The 20,535-nt window shown below is 36.9% G+C and overlaps 2 protein-coding genes across 2 annotated transcripts; one reads left to right on the top strand and one right to left on the bottom strand.

Moving 5' to 3' along the window:
• Window positions 1-1,155: 1,155 nt before the first annotated feature.
• On the top strand, window positions 1,156-7,579 carry LOC126807635 (uncharacterized). Its single transcript, XM_050532377.2, has 7 exons — window positions 1,156-1,235; window positions 1,729-1,840; window positions 2,750-2,897; window positions 3,866-4,022; window positions 4,250-4,510; window positions 5,123-5,298; window positions 5,670-7,579. Exons 1-7 carry the CDS (start codon window positions 1,193-1,195, stop codon window positions 6,222-6,224), a joined length of 1,452 nt encoding a protein of 483 aa, XP_050388334.1. The 5' UTR covers window positions 1,156-1,192; the 3' UTR covers window positions 6,225-7,579.
• A 692-nt stretch (window positions 7,580-8,271) lies between these two features.
• On the bottom strand, window positions 8,272-18,876 carry LOC126807709 (solute carrier family 49 member 4). The gene is made up of 9 exons (XM_050532460.2): window positions 18,794-18,876; window positions 17,678-17,706; window positions 16,440-16,490; window positions 16,096-16,225; window positions 15,212-15,320; window positions 14,576-14,643; window positions 14,169-14,287; window positions 13,114-13,296; window positions 8,272-8,556 (listed from the first exon to the last, which is right to left on the bottom strand). The coding sequence occupies exons 1-9, from the start codon at window positions 18,874-18,876 to the stop codon at window positions 8,441-8,443; spliced, it is 888 nt and encodes a 295-aa protein (XP_050388417.1). The 3' UTR covers window positions 8,272-8,440.
• Between the last annotated feature and the right edge of the window lie 1,659 nt (window positions 18,877-20,535).

Here is a 20,535-nt window from a genome sequence, read left to right on the forward strand (position 1 = left end):
TTTAACTAATTTATACCAACAATTTCTTTTAAAAACATTACTCGACATAGGCTACACCGGGCCCCTCTAGACTCCGAGCCCCTGGACAAGTGTCCCAGCTGCCGTCTCCCCCCTTTCATGGGCCTTGGTGGTTCATTTCTATTTTAATAATCTGCTTGCGAGTAGGGGTCTTTAGCAGTGGGAGGAAACCGGAGTAGCCGGAGAAAACCTACAAGGTTGGACAGGCGAATCAACACCACCCTATTTATCTCAATGACAAACCTTGTGATTTCACATGCACGCGTTAAACCAATACACATCCCACCGTCACAGACACACGTTTGAATAAGGGATTATAGTCTAATAATGTTTTAAATGTGAAATCGAAAACGATTCGCGTATATTTTCTTTGTCAGCACAAGGCCCCAAATCAAACTGATCAGCAGAGGAGTGGATCGATTTAAAGGGGCTATCCCGATTTGAACAGAGTCTCTAAAATAAGAGTCTGAGTACGTATGAAATTTAAGCGCCAGAATATAGAGGAATGGTGTATTTACCTTGTCTCAAAATTTCAGCTCACAATATTGAGTCGTTTGGACTTGAACGTCCAGACACGTAACCCTTTTAAGATTTCGGGTCAATTTTTTCGATGGGTGACCTGATAATGGATTCCCGTTCCCTTAGAGATCTATACAATGAATGACTCATGTGCGGTACTTGATAACGAAAGGCAAATTTCCCCTACACATTATTTTTATAATACAGCTTCGGAAACCGGTCTCCGTTTCCAGATGAAGATTGACGGGTTGAAGTTGTTTGAAATCGTATCACGTATATTGAGTTAGTTGCTCGGACCAAAGGTAGAGGATTTTAAGGGATTTTAACACAAAAGTAAGCAGTTTCAAACTCCAAAATATTATCGGGATGTTTCCTTTAATATAATGAGGCGTTAATGTAACGTTGTATTCGCTGTCGATAAAATTTTGAGAGTGTTTTGGAAATTAATTAAAGAATTTGAAGCAACAATATATGTCAGATTATACCACTAAAGCGGAGTAGGAAACGTCATATTATGTATTATACCTTGCTTTTGTAATAAACAACACGTTTTAATTTTAATAACGTATACTGTACATATTTGCTTACATTTTAGAGCGGAAGTGAGGTCGTCACAATACGTCAACGCCACGATGTATTTCTATGGGCAGCCGGAATGGCCTTTATTCTGATTCTTTCTGGTCTTATATTTGGATTAGGTAAGAAAAAATAAATAATGGTTGGTATCAGATATTTGGATATAGTAAAATGAGGCTCAGATGAACCATATCGATATTCAAAGTACTGAATTCCGAACACATTGTGGACGTGATGGAAGAAATTATTTTTTGGTGTGAAGCATCTCAGTAATACGAGGACGAACACTATCGATATTCAGCGTTCTGCGACCTGGGTTATGAGTTATGTCTCCATTTTGGAAAACATTGTAAACGTGACAAAGACTTCTGAACGTCGGCGACGGTGGTCAGATACCTCGAAAGAGCCTTTCCTTATCAAATTTGTTTAATATCAATTTTTTTTTTCGGAAATCCGAAGGCACTGTCGAGTGTCGAAACATGGTTGTTGTGTGATCATGTTTTCACGCTTTGCGTGACTGAATATCATAAAGCAGATAACGAATAATCACTATGTACATTTTTTGTTTCATATTGTCTTTTTGATCTATAATTTTGTTTTTCTTTTCACGATAAGGTTCAATGCGAGGTTGGGATGCTAATTCGGGTTACACTCATAATACCAGCGAGACATCTAGAGAACGATTTCTACCAGAACCGTTTATACCAGAGCCAGGCGTTAAGGGGAGGTAACTATGTTTTCAGTATAAGGTTTCAGTATAAGCAAATATCCCAGTAATGGCATCAATGTTATATCCATGATATTCTGCTATGCATTTAAAGATGCATTACGTAAGATCTAAAACTGCTTATTGTAGGCCTTTCTCTTTGGCCTCAAGTGGTATATAATTATTATTTAAACTTTAGATCAACTCTTTAGATCGTCGGATTGCAGCGATTTTTGATAGATTCAAACAGGATCGCCATTTAATAATTCAATTTAAAACTGGATGATCAAGTGATCAAGACTTTGTTTATTATCGTAACAATGGCAGCAATGAAAATTGAAACTACGCTATTCTTACCAAACCATCCGTCATTTATGACTTCGTCCAGAATAAAGAAATGAAATGGGGGTTAACTTCCTATTGTCCTGCTTCGGCGGGCTTACGTCATACAGTGTGTTATGGGGGACATTTTGGCGCTACGTCCTCCCTTATATCAAATTCCTACTGCCACGAGTTCTTTTACGTGCACACCAATGTGTACACGAGACGTCGTATTTTTGCCTCATCCGAATGACTATACATTGTCCCCAGCTAGGCCCGTTGCCTTGCACCACTGACATTGGGGAGGGCGGGGGGGGGGGGGCTCGCCGGGAAATCCATACAAACTTTTTCGTTCAACACCGGGACCTCCAGGTAAGCTAGCCAACGTCCTGCTCACTAGTGACTGCGGCTTCCTCAGAATGGAGTTATCTGACTGAAATTTTTGAAATATTCACTTTTCATTATCTAATTTTAAGCTATTATAGCGAAAACTGACAGCTCTAAATCTTACATAAGGCATCTTTAAGCGGTCGTCATTGTACTTTACGGAAATCCACGTTTGAATGTATTTAGCAAGTTTAAAATGTTTCTTGTACTTTTTTTTTACAGATATGGTCCTGAAGCAACAGCGAGATGGTATTATTGGAAGTTGCCACCTAATGAAGTGACAGTATACACTAGACTATTTGTGTGGATATGTTATGTCTTACATCAAGTGTTAATTTGGATTATTACGTTCTTGGCCCAATATAGACAAGTAAACATATTTTCTGTTTTCATGTTCATCTTATCTTGGTTCACTGACCTTTTTAATGGTGGTTGACTAAACATAGCCATAGATGGTGTGTGTGTGTGGGGGGGGGGGGGGTCAGACTTGTTTGCTCACTAACCCGGATGTCCTAACGAGAAGAAGCGTCTGGTCTTTCGGATGAGACCATAAAGATCCACTAACAGTTAAAATCGGTATAAGAGTAAACCGTAGCGCCGCTATCCGGACAGAATTCCCATCAATCCATAATAAATGCATGGTATACGTCTATGCAGTAGGCCGATTGATGAAAATAAGTTAGCCGTTAAACCTCGTTTCATTTCCTTTTTTTTCCTACTTTGAAACTAACGTGCCTTTGTAGAATTATCCTTCATTTGTAACTTCTGTGAAATATATTCGGTCAATCCATCAAGTAAAACATGAGAAATATGGAGATTTAATAACATAGATGTTTTTATCCAGATGTGTTGCAGAAACGGCAATATGAAAATATACTGAATAATCGTGCAAACGTACTTCGATGCGCATTTGCTTAACTTCATACTGATATGCCAAGAATACGCATCACACTAGTACTTAGCAATTATTACTCACTTCCAGATTCAAACGTTTGATGATAGTTATTATCCCTGGTGATCACGTTTGTCCTCTATGCATGTAAGCGATGTGTTTAATCCCATGAATGTATGTGGCATGTAATGAATGAAATGATCACCTGCTAAATATCCATGGGCCTACGTGAGAAAAATATTTATATCATTTTCTTCAGTATCTAGTGTTACAATTGTTCTTACAATGCGCAGTCCCTAATAATTAAACACGAACCGATTTGTACTGCAGGTTGTGAGTGCTTGAAATTATTATCATACCAGATAATATATAAATTACAGAAGTCGACAATGGCAAAGGCTGTTGTTCTCCTTTAATGTTTTAGTTTTTTTATGATCTATTTACAGGTTTTACACGGATCCAATGATAAATATACTACTACTATTGACAAGTTTAACTATATAGCACTTGCATTAAATGTCGGCTTTCATCTTCTACATCTTCTTCAAACTCAGATCACTTACGATGGAACGGCTCAAGATACATCAATAGCGACGTCTCAAGGTAAGTGTTGCGCCATATATCAGCTCAGATGTGAACTGGCACAACATGTATTTAATTTACGCTGTGATCAGGTTCATAGCCTCAACTACACTTGATTAGTCAAAATGCAGTCTGAAATAACATGCAAAAATGAAAACAACCGCCTTGCACCCATAGTTCAGAAATCCCAGATTCCCAGTGAATCTCATTAAATATATTTTCATTAAAATGATATTATTTTGTTCCAGCTTCAGTAATCATGTTAGTAATATTTATTCTACTAATGGAGCTAAAAGAGAGGGGAATTTTATTTGGTTGGCCGGTAGTTTACAATACGGATGCTTGCAGTAGAAAACTAAAGCCTGACTACGGTCCCACTAATCTAATACGACGTTACCACGGTTACGCATTCTCCTGGGCCGCCATTTATACATTTTGGTATCACCCGATGGAAAATACTTGGGGGCATGTCATGGGTTTTGCCCTCACTTGGATGATTATGCTTCAAGGTAAGGAACTTATAAAGTTTAAAATCCAAGATCCACCAGAGCCATAGATAATATCTTAAAAGAAAATATTGATACCACATGCATAATATCATACATTGTTTTGATGCAATTTTAATTCTGTATTTTTTTTCTTGTTTTTAAACCTGTATTATTTCTTTAATGTGATTTGTTTTAAAATGATAAATATACAATACTATTTATTCTGTGTGTTTTTGGACTTAGATATTTTAGTTCCCAGTCGTGTACTGTCGTCGTTCATATGTGTTTCAAGACTAACAACCCGCGCTGCGTCTTTGTCTGGATATACATGCGGAAGTTAAAATTCAGAAAGGATACATTTTTTGGCAGAGAGCGAGGCAAATGTATTTTGACGATGGCCCCGAGAGAAATCAGAAGCCCAATAAAACGTTGTTAAATTTAATTATAGATCAAAGACCTATTGCACGTAAATTAAGATGATTGTCACAGAAACTGTAATTCAAAATATCTCAGGGTTCGGTGTAACATGACACAATCTAAATATTTAAAATCCAGCCATCTGATGACAGAAGTCCAAGACAACATTTGTTTTCAGATCAAAGTTTTCATATGAACAATTAATGTATTTTGTAGGCAGCTTGATGTATACCGTGTTTCATCAGAATAAATATTGGAGATTATTTGTCGAGGCGTTCGTAGTAATACATGGTACAGTTGTAGCTGTTCAGACAGGGGGGCCAGCCATGCTAGGCACCAGTATATGGCCGATGTTTACTTTTGGTTTTTCCATGGTTCTGGTTTTGACTCAGGTAAGTCATGCAGAGTAAATAATAGATTTAATTTATAACAAATTCAATACAAAACGAATCTCATGGTCACGGACACCATTCTGTCAGATTATAATATTATCTTTTAGGAAAACATGCTGGGTTGGGTGTGGGGATTCCGATGCATGTCAGTGGTCTCGACTCGGCCGAACAAACGGACAGGACACATTGTCAATCAAGAGCAGTTCTAAAACCAGATTGAGTTTCCCTATCAGTTGGATTAATAAGGACTATTATAGAATTAAAATTCTAATTATCATCTAAAAACCAACTGTCCAGACCGTTTACGTTGACGCCAAACGTATTTGTCATCCCATCAATAAGCCTTAAATAGTCTGTTTCTTCCTTTTCAGATTTTTCTACTATCATTTTGGAGAAGAATACATTTTGTGTTCCGTTTTCTGCCCTTTTTTATTTACATTGGAGTTGTTGTCTACATGTACAGTTGGATACCTGATAAAAATGGACAGACATGGGTTAGAATGCAGGAAATTATCAGGATTCCCCTGGTTTACTACCTATTCTTGTTCTACGTTTGGTTCCTCTTGTTTGTCTTCCTAAAAATAGAATCTAAGATGTCTAACGATGAAGTCGGTAATAATGAAGACGGCGTCATCAAAAAGTGTGCTTACGTTACACTTTCCGTGTTGATTTATGCATTTTTTGTGTTAATAAGTGCGTTAACTCAATATTATGACATTCAGCTGGGATTAATAGTGTTGATGATTATTTTTGTAGGTATTTTTAAAACTGGTGTTTGTATTTCCATGATGCTTTTAAAACAGGTGTTCCCTAGATATAGACCAGATCTAAAAATATCCGGAGAAAGGTTTAACGTTTCTTCGTCGCAAAGTGCAAATGATCACGATAGTAGAGACAGTTACAAAACATTTGATGAGAAGTTATAATATGTTTTTACGGACAGATACGCCATATAAATCCAGTTCGTATACTGTTCATAGTACTAATCAACTCAAAAAACCCGCCGCCTGTAAGTGGACGCCTGCAAGCGGATGACTAGAGATCACAAGTTTAATTCTGATCACGCCCGATGGTATGTACGGCCTTCTCAGGCTGGCTGTAATTTTGCCCCACAGAAAGGAAGATCTTTGATGATTTTTTAGTCTTTCAAATTTGAACGGTCTATGAAATAATTTTCAGTGCTTATGCGTGTTTTATAAATTAACATACTTCGGCCCTGTTGTCTGCTTAGCTAGAACAAAATTACCTTAACCCATCATCCATACTTTTCAGCACCTATTTTAAAGTTGAAATGCCCAAAAATTCAGTAATGTGGCAAGATCAACCCACCAATCAAAACTTCCGATACAGAAAAATTCGCGATATCATGGACACATTTCATTGACCGTCAATAGATCAAAATATTATTATATGGCGTACTCACAGGTCAGCAACACTCCAATGTGTTTATTTATTTATGGGGTGGTCAATCGAATACACGGTAAGAAAATGACTGATTGTTTTCATCAGATTGTGGTTACTTGTTTTGTAAGTGGATTTCTATATACTTTCAAAATTTTATAGAGTCAATAGGGATTTTGTGATGAACGACCGATAGCTTAAAATAAAAACGAACTAAACACATCATAGAAGAACCCCAACTCAACACTTTATTTAGGCAATATTATTCTCTGTGTATTATTATTATCGGAATAATGTCATATTTTACCATTCTTGTAAAGTAATATATTTTTATGCTTAAACATACATTATGGAAGAGCTAAATCTGCCTATTGCAGGTTTTTCTTTAGGCCTGAAATGTTATCTAAATTATTAATTAGACATTAATTAACTTATCCAGACCATAATCAACTCTCGATATCAACTCTAGCCTGCGATGTTTACTGGATTAGGATCCCATTTGCTGCTCCACTTTCATTCTTGATTTAATCATGAATTGGATAATCGAGACTATGTTTTTTTATCGTACCGACTTAAGTAATGATGATCGAGGCTAGGCCGAAAATTCAATCGCTAAAATCTCGGTTCAGCGTGGATCAATGTGACTGAAATTTTTAGCAAATTCCCTTTACATTATCTAGTTTTTAAATATTATAATGAGTACTGCCAGCTATTTATCTAATCTCCCCTAATGTAGTATCTTTAAATAATTACTCAGGATATAAAACCTTTGAATTTATTAAAAAAAATTCCAGTTCTTGGAGAATTTTTTATCACCATATCATCGAATTCCAAAATGCAAAGATTTATAGGAATCGACAGTATCTCAATTATTGAAGCAGTCCAGAAATTTATAAAGTAATTCGTAGTACATATTGTTGTATCAAATAGTAATACTAAAGTGATATATAGCTTGTATTTGTGAATATCGTTGCTTTTATAAAGAATGACATCTAATGTATATTTTCAATATATGTGTTATATTTGCTGTATCCATATGAAAAATATTCCTATTTTATAAGTGAATAAAATATTGTTTAAACTAAACTGTCTCAAAACAATTCTAAAATTACGATGCCAGATTATAGTCACTTTAACATTGAATGTTTTTTGTGAAAGCTCCAGGTTACGCTCATGCCTTGTGGATGTGTCTAAATGGACATCTGGGCGAAAAGGCGTGGTTGGGGGGGTGGGGGTATTTTTCTTGACTGGGGGTCTGGGGGCGGAATTTTAAATGGAATGCCCTTTTAAAACAAGGAAAAGTTCCTGTTAAGACGCCGTTTAAATGATCAATAGTGAGGAGTGGAATAGTGGGATTGGACATAACTTTTGAAAACCATGCACCCGGAGTTATTCAATTAATATATTAGAAATGATTTTGAACCACGAGAAAAGGCCCTCGACAGTGGTAACGGCTGAATATTTTCGAAACATCTTACTTATTTTCTAATCAGACAAATTTTGAGCATTATGCATTATCTTTAAAAAGTTTTTAATCAAATGATATAGAATTAAAATACATGTTTCCTCAATATTAAAAATGTCAATGTCTTATAGCAGCAAAATCTTTTGTTTAGGTTGTCGCTGTGGTTCAGTGGTTCTTCTTGTGGTTGTGATTGTTTAGGTTATTTTGTGGTGAATTAGGTTATTGTTACCGTTATTGTTTTTTTAAGTTGTTGATGCTGTGGTTGTTTTGTTGTTGTTATTCAGTCTTATGTTCATCTACATCCAATCTATGGTGAGTTTCTGTTAGGAAGAATAACGCTACAGTACCCAAGCCATATGCTGCTAGTAAAGCCCAATTCATCCACATAGTGCCTTAAACAAGATAATAAATAAAACAATGAATGTAGATAAATATTACAAATTTAAATTATATTTATGGTCTTGCTTTTCTTAAAAAATACATCATAGTTAACATATTGAGAAGCTAAAGGAGAGCGGCCATTTCCGTTGTTTTAAACAGATCGGTGAGACAATATCTTGGATTTCTACATGAATTTAACTAACTGTACAGCTTCACTCTACTCGACCACATATATTTCTATATTTGAGAAATATGTCCCGAAAGCTCATGAGTACCACGATGGGCCCATAAGTACACGCGTACATATCTGTTCCTTGCATTTAAGAATTACATTTTGCAAGAGATGGATAGAAAACAAGCTAAACAAAAAAAGATTTTTCGAAAAATCATGGGCCATAATTCAGTAAGTTACGATCCGATATGCACGAATACCGACAGGAACCAAGATCTTTGGGTTATAAAGATATATTTCGAGTTTCATCATTGTGACTTCCACTCCGCAAACCTCGGCAGATTCCGGTACCCTACATCTAACCTCGGCTGTATGATAGTAATTGATATGTACCTACGCCCACACATTTGCGATGCGGCTACTTTAACAGGAAAACGTGCCGCTTTTACAAAAAGGTCCCAAAATGGCGTCTTTTGTCGAGTGTATATAACTAAACGAGCAGAGATATTGTCTCAAGGCTGCTGGTTTGATATAATTCCCTGGTAATTCCCCAAACCCAATGCCAAACTTGACGTTTGTTGATATAATACACTCTCCACAGAAATCTCCATTGGCGCAGCCATTTTTCATCCGGGACCTTTAAAATAGTTCCAATATGGCCGAGATTAGATGCGTAGAATCTGTCGAGGTTTGCCGAGTGTGTGACTTCTAGAGGGTCCACAACCATAATATACCATATATTTACACTATTTGCGTACGAGGGCCGGCCATTCTGTCCGGCAGTTTGGGTCCAATTTTCACGAAATTCGAACTCAACCATCATTTGGGTATAACTGTAATATATTCAAACGGTTTTTTAAATCGGATAAAATTTGTCACCTCTGGAGGAACCACAAGCTAAAAACGATTTTTAATACAATCAAGGGCAATAATTCAGGAAGTTACGATTCGATTTTCGCGAATATCGAAAGTAACCAAGATCTTTGGGTTATAAATACGCATTTCAAGTTTCATCAAAATCGGATCAAAACGTGATTTTTCGTACAATCAGGGGACATAATCCATGAAGTTATGGTCCGATACATGCCAATTTCGAAAGGAACCGAGATCTTTGGGAGATTGACCTAAATTGCAAGTTTCGTCAAAATCGGATAAAAATTGTGACCTGTAGAGTGCCCACAAACAAATTGTGGACGGGCGGACGTCCGGGCGGAAAGGGGCGACAACAATCTACATGTACGTCCACATGAAAATGTGGGCGTATAAAAAAGCGATTTTTCTACAACCAGGGGCAATAATCTAAGAAGTTACCGTCCGATATGAACGAATATCGACAGGAACCAAGACCTTTTTATTATAAAGATACATTTCAAGTTTCGTCAAAATCAGATAAACATTGTGACTTCTGAAATGTCCACAACATTGGTATTTCATACTTTTACACTATTTGCGTACAAGGAGCGGCCGTTGCTTGGGTCAGATTTTTACGAAATTTAAACCCAACCTGATATGTAACGGTGATATATTTAAACGTTTTTAAAAATTGAATACAAATTGTGACCTCTAGCGGGACCACAAGCTAAAAATGCGATTTTTCGAACAACCAGGGCCCATAATCCAGGAGGGGTTTTACGTTCGGGTATATGCGATTATCTAACAGAACCAAGATCAAAATTGTGGCATCTAGAGGGCCCATGACTACGGAAGCGTCATAGGGCCACATATTTTTTTTTATTATTCTATTTTCAATTTTTCAAGTTACTAACTTGATACTAACTTGAATTTTCAAGATACTAACTTGAAGTTACTTTTTACTTTGGTAGCCTATATGTGTGTCAAGGCTGCTGTGTGGGCGTATTATCTTTCTTGTATGGCCTTTTACTACCCGGAATTTTCAAGTTATTGACTTACAGGCTGTAGATGTCCTTGGGGGGGGGGTAGATGTCCCAGGGGGGCAGATGTCCTGGGGGGCAAATGTCCGGTGAGTAAAAGCCCGGGGGTAGATGTCCTCATCTTCAATAGAAGGCTTGATCTCGCTTTAACTACGTACATCTTATCAAGGCCTTCACGTAATACCCTACATAATTCAGCACTAATTTCGATTGGGTACAAGCCCAACTTGTGAGCCTATCAGATTCCTCGATCGTCGCGAATACCCAGGCTCGTGCTTTCAAGCTAAAATATCTACCTGTGATAATCGAGTTGCAAAGTTCAAGGTTCATTCAATGTCAAGGTTTCCGTGAAGACGCGATGTCACAACCTCTGATTGGACACTACTGCTCACGTGTCGATAGAAAACATAGCTATAAGTTCGAGAATTGTGAAGTAAACAAGCAACGGCCAGCTGTTGTGAAACTCGCAGTCGTTGCTTCAGGAACGTGAGATGTCCTAGGAGGAAAGATGTCTTCAGGAGGAAAAGTCCTCGGGGTAGAAGTCCTAAAAGGGGGGGGGGGGGTATCCGGGGGCAGATGTCCGGCGGGGCAGATATCCAGGTGGGGTGGGGGGGAATGTCGTGTATTACGTCAATAAAGACTATTTTTAGAACTGGGAACTGGGACGTTTGATTCGTCATTACGCACCACATTTAATTTTTTTTTGTACTTCAAAAAGGTTTTCTATAGGGCTCAAAACTGTTAAAATGGATGAATGAATGAATGAATGAATGGTGTTTTATGGCACGTCGACACCGTAATAATCTGGTCAATTTGCGCCAATCTATGTGCTATCGGAGATGATTTGCCTAATGCGCGGGGAGTAAATTCGCTGCAGGTGGAAACCGGAGTACCCGGAGGAAACCTGCGTGATCGAATAGGATACTCCCGCACCTTGTCATTGAGGTCGGCGAGAACGGGATTCGTACCTCGACCCCATTGATGACAGACCAACCACCCGACCACCCTCAAAACTGTTAAACTAGTAAAATAGAATTTAATGAGATGATTTAAACTAAAGGCAGAACACTAACACATTTAGAACTTAGAATAAGGCCTTTTTTGAACCAGCGAGAGTGTAATTGTCCAATTTAGTATCTTGAAAATTCAAGTTAGTATCTTGAAAATTCAAGTTAGTATCTTGAAAATTAAAGTTAGTATCTTGTAAATTGAAGTTAGTAACTTGAAAATTCAAGTTAGTAACTTGAAAATTCAAGTTAGTAACTTGAAAATTGAAGTTAGTATCTTGAAAATTGAAGTTAGTATCTTGAAAATTGAAGTTAGTAACTTGAAAAATTGAAAATAGAATAATAAAAAAATATGTGGCCCTATTACGCTTCCGTACATGACAACCTTGATGTACCATATATTTTCACTATTTGCGTACGAGGGGCGGTCATTTAGTCTGGCACGAAATTTGAACTCAACCACCATTAGGGTGTTATATTCAAACGTTATTTTAAATTGGATAAAATGTGTGACTTCTCGAGGTACCGCAAGCTAAAAACGCGATTTTTGATACAATCAGGGGCTATATTTCAGGAAGTTACGATCCGATATGTGCGACTATCGACAGAAACCAGGATCATCGGGTTATAAAAATGCATTTCAAGTTTCATCAAGATCAGATGAAAATTATGACCTCTAGCGTGTTCACAAGCTAAAAACGTGATTTTTCGTACAATCAGGGCCAATTATTCATGAAGCTATGGTCCGATGCATGCCAATATCGAAAGGAACCGAGATTTTTGGAAGATATACCTAAGTTTCGTCAAAATCGGATAAAAATTGTGTCCTGTAGAGTGTTCACAAACAAAAACTGTGGACAGACGTCCGGACGGACGGACGGACAGGGACGACAGCATACAGCATAATATGTCACCATGAAAATGTGGGCGTAATATAAAATTGTGACCTCTAGAGGGACCACAAGCTAAAAACGGCCATAATTCAGGTAGTTACGATACGATATGCTCGAATATCGGAAGGGACCAAGATCTTTGGGTTATAAACAAACATGTCAAGTGTCATCAAAATCGAATGAAAATCGTGACCTCTAGAGTGTCCACAAGCTAGAAACTGTGACCTGTAGAGTATTCACTTATAACAAATTGTGGACGGACGTCCAGGCGGAGAGGGGCGACGACAATATTCGTCCACATAAAAATGTGGGCGTAAAAATTTGTGTTCTGTTATGGGTTTCCCAATCGCTAAATGCCACTTTAAGATTATATTGTATCCATGCTATTGCATCCGGGTTTTTTTCATCTGATACGGATTACTTTACTCTCGATTCCAATTTCCCAGTGAACTGTTTCTCGTTAATTGCGAATATTGTTACAGATAACAAATATGATATCGTCATATTCAAAGAGTGTTGTTCAGCACTGTATTGATGGAAGAACCCACTGACTAAGAAGTTTACGGAGACACTGGGAATTCCCGAATGTAAAACAAAAACTGACCTATTCCAGGTATAAAGAATATTCCTAGGAAAATCAGAGCTGCAACATTATTCTGTGTTGTAATGACGACATTCGTTACACCTTCGGCTACAGGATAAGTTATCTCACAAGATAATTCATAAAATAATGGCGATGTTGCTCCATTTAATAAACTGGCTAAAACATCAGATATAAATAGATAATCTGAAACGGGAGATTTAAAAATATGGAAGCTGATAAGTACACCTACTTCTTCTCGCCGTCACGGTAACCCCGTTTACATTACAAATTTAAAACGTGGCAGGCACGGTACCAGGCAGGGCACGGTTAATGTTTGTGTCGTGTAAACGGGTCAAACATAAGCGTGCCGTACTGGATACCTTGCCAATTTCGCCAACTGAATTGAGGTGGTCTCGGTACGGTGCCAGGCACGACACGGTTAAATTTTCGTATTGTAAACGCTCTCCGGTCTGAGAACGGTTCCAATAAGGACTACTGCGCATGTTCCAAATGAACCTTGACCTTTTTTCCAGCGAACTTTGACGGTTCTGTCAAAATGACTGCTCAAAATAAATCAATCGCCATAATTGTTTTCATCTAGGTAATTTGCATAGGGACTGAAATTAACTTTTCTGTGAAGAGTTCCACATTTGGCGTGCCTGGCACGGTTCCAAGACCGGTTATTTTAGAGTAATGTAAACGGGTCAATTTGTTGAAATTGATCGCGGCCTGTTACCGTGCCGAGAAAGGCACGCGTATCGCGGCCAAGTGGAAATGACCTTTTTCGCAAAACGGCCATATTTTGTTGCCAAAATTTAGATCTATATTTTAATCAAATTGATTCTATTTCCAACTGTTAATTGTGCGTGGGAATAGCCAATCCACAAATTTAAGCTTATACTTTCGGTTATTCTAGGACTGCGCATGGCAGATATGAACCGTAGGGTGACATCAAATCTTGCTCCGTCGCTGGTTTCATAGCCCTCAGGTCATTTAACTAACACAGATCATACTCAAATTCCCATTCTATACATTGAATTATGTATTAAATTTCAAAGAAATGTGCGTACGTGTACCTTTATGGAAAGGTATAACATTTAGTAGAGTTAAGATCAACCAAAGATACATTACAGTCGTCGAGAAGAAAAGAAATATCAAAAATATTTTCAACCGTCTTGTAAACTTATCTGCAAATCTAAAAAAAAAAACAACAACACAACAACATTAATTTCAAAAGACAAATCATGATTCAAATGGACCCAAAATCATTAAGATGCCTTCCCTGGAATTTGATTGTAATGTAAACAGAATCTATTTTTGGAGAAACCTGCGATGGCATATTGAAAGAATCCGTCAACACTACCTGCATGCAAGCCTCGGATTCACTCAGAGATAACTACAATTACAAGGGTAATGGCTTAACATAGGAGTGTAGACTGGGGAGTATGTCCTATATATATATATATATGAATCTATATCTAACCTGGCAACAATGATGGTGGCAACTACAGCAGCTATAGCAGATGTAAACGCAATCCAGCCAACTTCAACCTACAAAATATATAATAGTTAGTTAGTTATGCCAGTTATTCCCAAGGGGACATTATTTTCCAAATGAAACTGACTGTTTCAACCAACACCTTGGGTGTTATCAGTACCTTAGGAAGCACAGGTACACTATAGTTATACTTGCGTAACGCCGGGGAGCAACCTTGTCCTAAACGTTGATAATAAACACGAGTACAGCGATATGCGAGATACCTCAAATAAAAGCGAATAAACAGTAATGTACGATACAATCCTGTCCTAAATATTATCAATCATTGAGAAAAGACGTTGCGAAAATTTTAAAATACATTTTATTCATTATCTAGTATATAAATTATTACAAACATTTAAGATTTTGACCTTAGGATTCGACAGTCGTTTACTTGGGTGTCCGAATTAGCAAGCCTCTCACATAATAAAATTTCAAAACGAGAAATATAGATCATCAAAAACGTTATAAGTAAAATTATACCGACATCTCGTTCTATTTAATTAGACTAGGTCATTTTGAGACTAACAAACGAATGTGAGAGATGCCACTTTTGTGTCCGAAAATGGTAAAAGGTTATACCTGTGAGACATTATGTTCTTTAAAATTAACATCTATCATTGAGCTCCACGAATCACGGGTTCCTGTAGATAAACCATATATAATAGCTATAAACCAAAACTGACCGTTCCTTGAAAAAGAAACAAAACAAAATAAAATCCACAAGCACTAAATCAATGGGTGATAAATGTCATCGCAATGAAGTCTAGGGTAGATAATCTGAATACGTATCTCCCCCATGGATTAACCCAGAGGTTAGTGGAGTGGAACAGAATGAGACCACTGGGGATACAGAGGACGAGTTTCGTCAAACTGTCAGAAATCGACTTTCAGTTGGTGCACATTTCAACGTCTAATGGAGTGCCAGAGACATAACCATAATCAAAATATTTCTTTCTTTCACACCAGATGACCATAATCCCAATTTTGAGGACGAATAGGAAAGTGCCTGAAAGACCAATATATCCAAAACACCACAGAAATTCTCCGTTTTTAAAATTGCTCTAATATTAGAACTTATTTTCTAAAACTATTAGTTATGTAACTGTTAGCAACTTCTGTATGATTGTTTGAACTTTTTCATATATAATATATATATATATTCAGTTAATCGATGCCGGTACATACCCCTAAACGAACGTTATCTGAAAATTAACCACTGCTAAATATAGGTTGAATCCACTAATTTGGTAAGTCTCCAAGTAAATCATTGACGTATGAGCAGCTTACAATGACGTATGAGCTTATAATGTATGTTACCATTATTTCATGAATATGCTGCAGTGAGCCATGCTGTCAACCTTTTGTTACAAAGTATATTCATCTTTCAAATATTCGTTCAAATCAGATTTCAATTTTATTCATTTTTCTAATTGTCACATCAAAACTAAAGGAAGTGTATTTACCTTATCAGCTGTTTTAATCCGGATTTATAATCTAATCGTTCTGTAGAAGCCGAGGGACTGGGCGGAGAAGGTGGTTTATTAGGAAAATAAATCAACATGGCTATCAACAATAAAACACAGAATGCAAATACTGAAAGCAAATAAATTAAATATGTTCATCATCAACTAACAGTAACAATGGTATGGCTTCCACAACAAATAACAATAAGAATGATATGGCGTTTAACGAATTTAAACTATTTAAAATAATTTGTTTCAAGCAATCAATTCTTTGTTTTCTTCCCTTCCAACCAGTTATAACGATGAAACAGCATAAATATTAAATGTAAAAACTGACAACTTACCACCGTAAGAATAGTAGATGATATTGTCTCTTTCAATTCTCACTACTTCATCTAGTAGATAATAAACACATTTATGTTAAGAGTAAGGGTATATAATAAACACATCTATGATATATTTATTTCCATTAATTGTAAATTGTAAATGATATATTTATTTTTATTAATTGTAAAGGGTTCCGTGTTGCATACATTCAAAAATCGAATTCCAAAAATGCCGGTATTTACAATCTAAATTTATAAATATGACTCAAAATACTGGATTCCATGATAATCTATGGACTGACAGACACACTTCGGGTTACAGACAGCGGCGCCGGTCTTCTGTGAAAACGGAGGAGCGGAGCTTACCGTGTAGGGAACCCGCAAGAAAATTTAACTGCCGCAAACGCGTTTTCTGCTATTCCAGCCCGTGAATACAGTAACTTAAAATGTGGTCCATCATTATAGCCAGGCCCCCATACCCCGCGAGATTGATTGTTGTTTGACCTGAATCCCAAACAACCAATCAATCATCGCGGGATATGCGGGCCTTGCCCACCCGGAGACAATTTATATTAAATAATATTACTAGACCACAATATGCATTAAGACTTCGTCTCGTTATGCCACGTAAAGTATATATTCATGTACCCTAATTATTAGCAGTATTGCATGCATTTAGCTTTTATATGAACCGATCCTACAGATGAATTATGTATATACTATGATCTATACGGTTTGAATCCATTACGCGCGAAATCACGATTAGTGATACAGCGCATGTTTTAAGGTGCCTTATATATTAAAGGCTATGGTGTTACCTCCTGAGACTACAAATAGTGCCTCTCACTGCCAGGTTCTTGAAGAGTGACTTGTTATTCAAGACAGTCTTCACGAGTCTAACTCATAAATAATTCCCCCCACCCCAACCTTTTTATATTCTAATATTCGATGTTTTAAAACTAGGTAATTGTAATTGAATATTATATTTGATGTTTACAATTATGTAATTGTATATTATATCATATTTTGTTATGAAAGTTATTTATTTTTTTTATATGATAATAGACGAAAAAAAACCCCATTACATTAACACCATTCAACTGATGTTGTTCTCTCATTTAAGATTAGTTTAATGTATCCAGAAAGTGAGGTATAAACAAACCTGCACAGTACCTCACAAACCTAACTTCAGGGATTCGTACATACGACATTGATAGGACTATTCTGTTATTGTCAAAATATATATTATACATTACCTATTTCTGCCGTTGTGTTTACAAAAATACTGTAAAATGAAACATAGTATTTATGTTAGGTACAACAATGCTAACTGGCTGTCCACATGCGGGTATCTGTTAAAATATATGGCGGTATATTAGATTCTAAATTCTAACATGCTATCGTCTAATTTCTAACTTTTATTCTAACTACATGCAAATACAAGCAAATATCATTGAATACGGCCATTGGATACAGCCATTGAATAACCTATAGTTGTATTCAATGGCCATTGAATAACCTATTTCTTTATTTGTTCAGTTTAAATTTTAATTATTTTTCTATTATTAAGACGAAAAATGTCTACTTAATTTCGCTTTACATGTTTATAAGCTTATAACATCAAACAAATTTAGAATTTTGATACTTCTACCTAGCAACCATCATTATGACGTCGTTTGGTGTCGCCAGCCTGTGCTTAATTTGGCGATTGAGCACCTGATCGGGACCAGTACGTTGATACAAACGACTCGCTCCAAATCGGCACAATACTAGATCTTTGTACGATCTGGAAGATATCTTTCTCTAGGGTTAGGGTTCGTTTAGGTTTACAAATTACGTGTCAAACGTACAAATTGAAGCTGTAAAAACGGTGGATTGTTGGTAAAACTATTATGAAGGATTAGGGTTAGAAATCGGGGAGTAAACACAGAAAGATATTTTCCAATTGTACAAAGATCTAGTATCGTACCTTCGTCAGGTTGAATGGTGTGGCGGAGTGTCAAAATTGAAAATAACATCGAACGTGATATGGTTTGCAAATACTATTTCAAAGGATTAGAAGAATTTTATTTTCTTTTTCTTTTTACAGTTGCGCCAATTAAGATAGAACATTTAATTAGTTTTTTATTGTCTTTGCCTGTTGTTGCTATAAACCTGCTTTATCTAAATTAATGATGACGTGTATAAAATATCATAAACACTTTAACTCGAACCGTGTGCATACGTAAATAATAAATATATTTTATGGTTGATTACTGTTTATATTTTTAATTACATATATCTGGGGCTTGGGACCTCTATATGTCTTATCCTACCCTGCCTTCACAACATCTGTCCATCGTTACAAAAGCTTGACATATTGACATACTTACCTTCTATTTTGATCTGTTTCATTCAATCTTTTAAAAGTTTCAGGAACCAAAAAAGGACCTTGAAAAAAAAGCAAACAAGACATCGAACTGAATGGATTTTAACCGAAAGGAGATCAACCTCTTTGTACAATTAACAGTTGGAAATCGAGTCAATCTGATTAAAATATAGATCTAAATTTTGTCCCCAACATATGGCCGGTTTGCTAGAAAGGTCATGTCGGAAGGTCACATAGACGAATTTTGACAATATTATTTAACTTTGATTTTAATAAAAAAAACAACCAAAAACTACTTTCATAACTCAATGGAAACCTTAAACTCATCACCACTTTGGTTTGCAGATAGCAGCACAACCGTTTTTAACTTCGAAAATCTTTCAAAACTAAAATTAAGTTGATACTTAGTATTATGTCTAAAGCCAATTACGCCCATCTTCATATACGCCCATCGACATAATGAATATCAAGGGGAAGTAAAGGTGGACGGGTGGAAAGCTGGATAGAACTTGGCTTTGTCGTGTACTTACCAAGGATGAATGACAAGGCTATGAACAAAGTCTGAGCACTGTACATGATGGATGTTGCAGTGGCTCTCTGGTTAGGCGGAAACCACGTAGATGATATTGTGGTTACAGCCCCCATAGCTATAGGTCCCGCCATTCCATTCAAACCTTGGCCAGCATGAGTTAACCTAAGATGATAGACAAACAGAACTAGAGGTTTTTGCAAACAGTGGAAAATTGATCCTTGTCACAAAAAAGGATTCCTGCCAGATATTACACCTTAACTAGAACAAGGTGAGGCTATTTGCCCGAAAATTTTGTTTGTCACCCGAATTTTCAGAATGAATCTATCATTAACTAAAGGAGTTTTTCATAAATGTTATTGCGTGAGGTCTTAGTATTCAAACCATAAACCGCGAGCGATTTCATTTTACAATTATATTTCTATGATATATGGTCTCATTCTCTGATGTGTGTGCCCGAAAAACGGAAATACATTGCCCGAAAAATTCGCCGAAACTCGTGGCAGCCGGGGAGGTGGTGGGGGGGGGGGGGGGTTCTATGCCTATGTTTTTGTTGTATTAAATATAAAGAAACTAAAGAAAGAAAGTTACCACGTAATGTTTGGCGTATTTTTGTCAATACACTTTATACCAGTACCAGCTGTCACTAATAGCATACCAGCTAGAACAGTATATCTTAAGCCTGTAATAAAATATCATTTACTTCATTATGGGACCACGATTATGTATAGTTCAGTTAGCCGCATCTAACTGCTCCCCAGCAGGACGTTAAACCCCATTTGGTTCCCGTTCACCCAGTCCACTGAGTTCATCTAGATATTAATTCGCAATAGAATATTGGAAATATAATAATACTAGCACGATAACCGGTCCAAGCTACCACTATACCCCAAATTTCAGACTCCGGGCAGACCTAGTGTAGCCGCCAACCCCGAACAGACCGGCTTCGCTCGGGGGCCATAACTCCGAAACCGGAAGTGGTAGAAGACTAACGCCACCTGGCCTATGTTACTCCCCGGTCCGAGCTACCCCTATACCCCAAATTTCAGACTCGGGGCAGACCTAGTGTAGCCGCCAACCCCGAACAGACAGACAGACAGACAGACAAACGACAGTCACAAATATTAGTATAGATAGGTGCTATAGGTTATTATAAATTTTCAAGTTTACCTTTTCTATCTGTCAACCAAGCTATTGGTAAAGCCATAGGAATAAAA

This window comes from Patella vulgata, chromosome 9, assembly GCF_932274485.2.
Source record: "Patella vulgata chromosome 9, xgPatVulg1.2, whole genome shotgun sequence".
Classification (NCBI taxonomy): Eukaryota; Metazoa; Mollusca; class Gastropoda; family Patellidae; genus Patella; species Patella vulgata.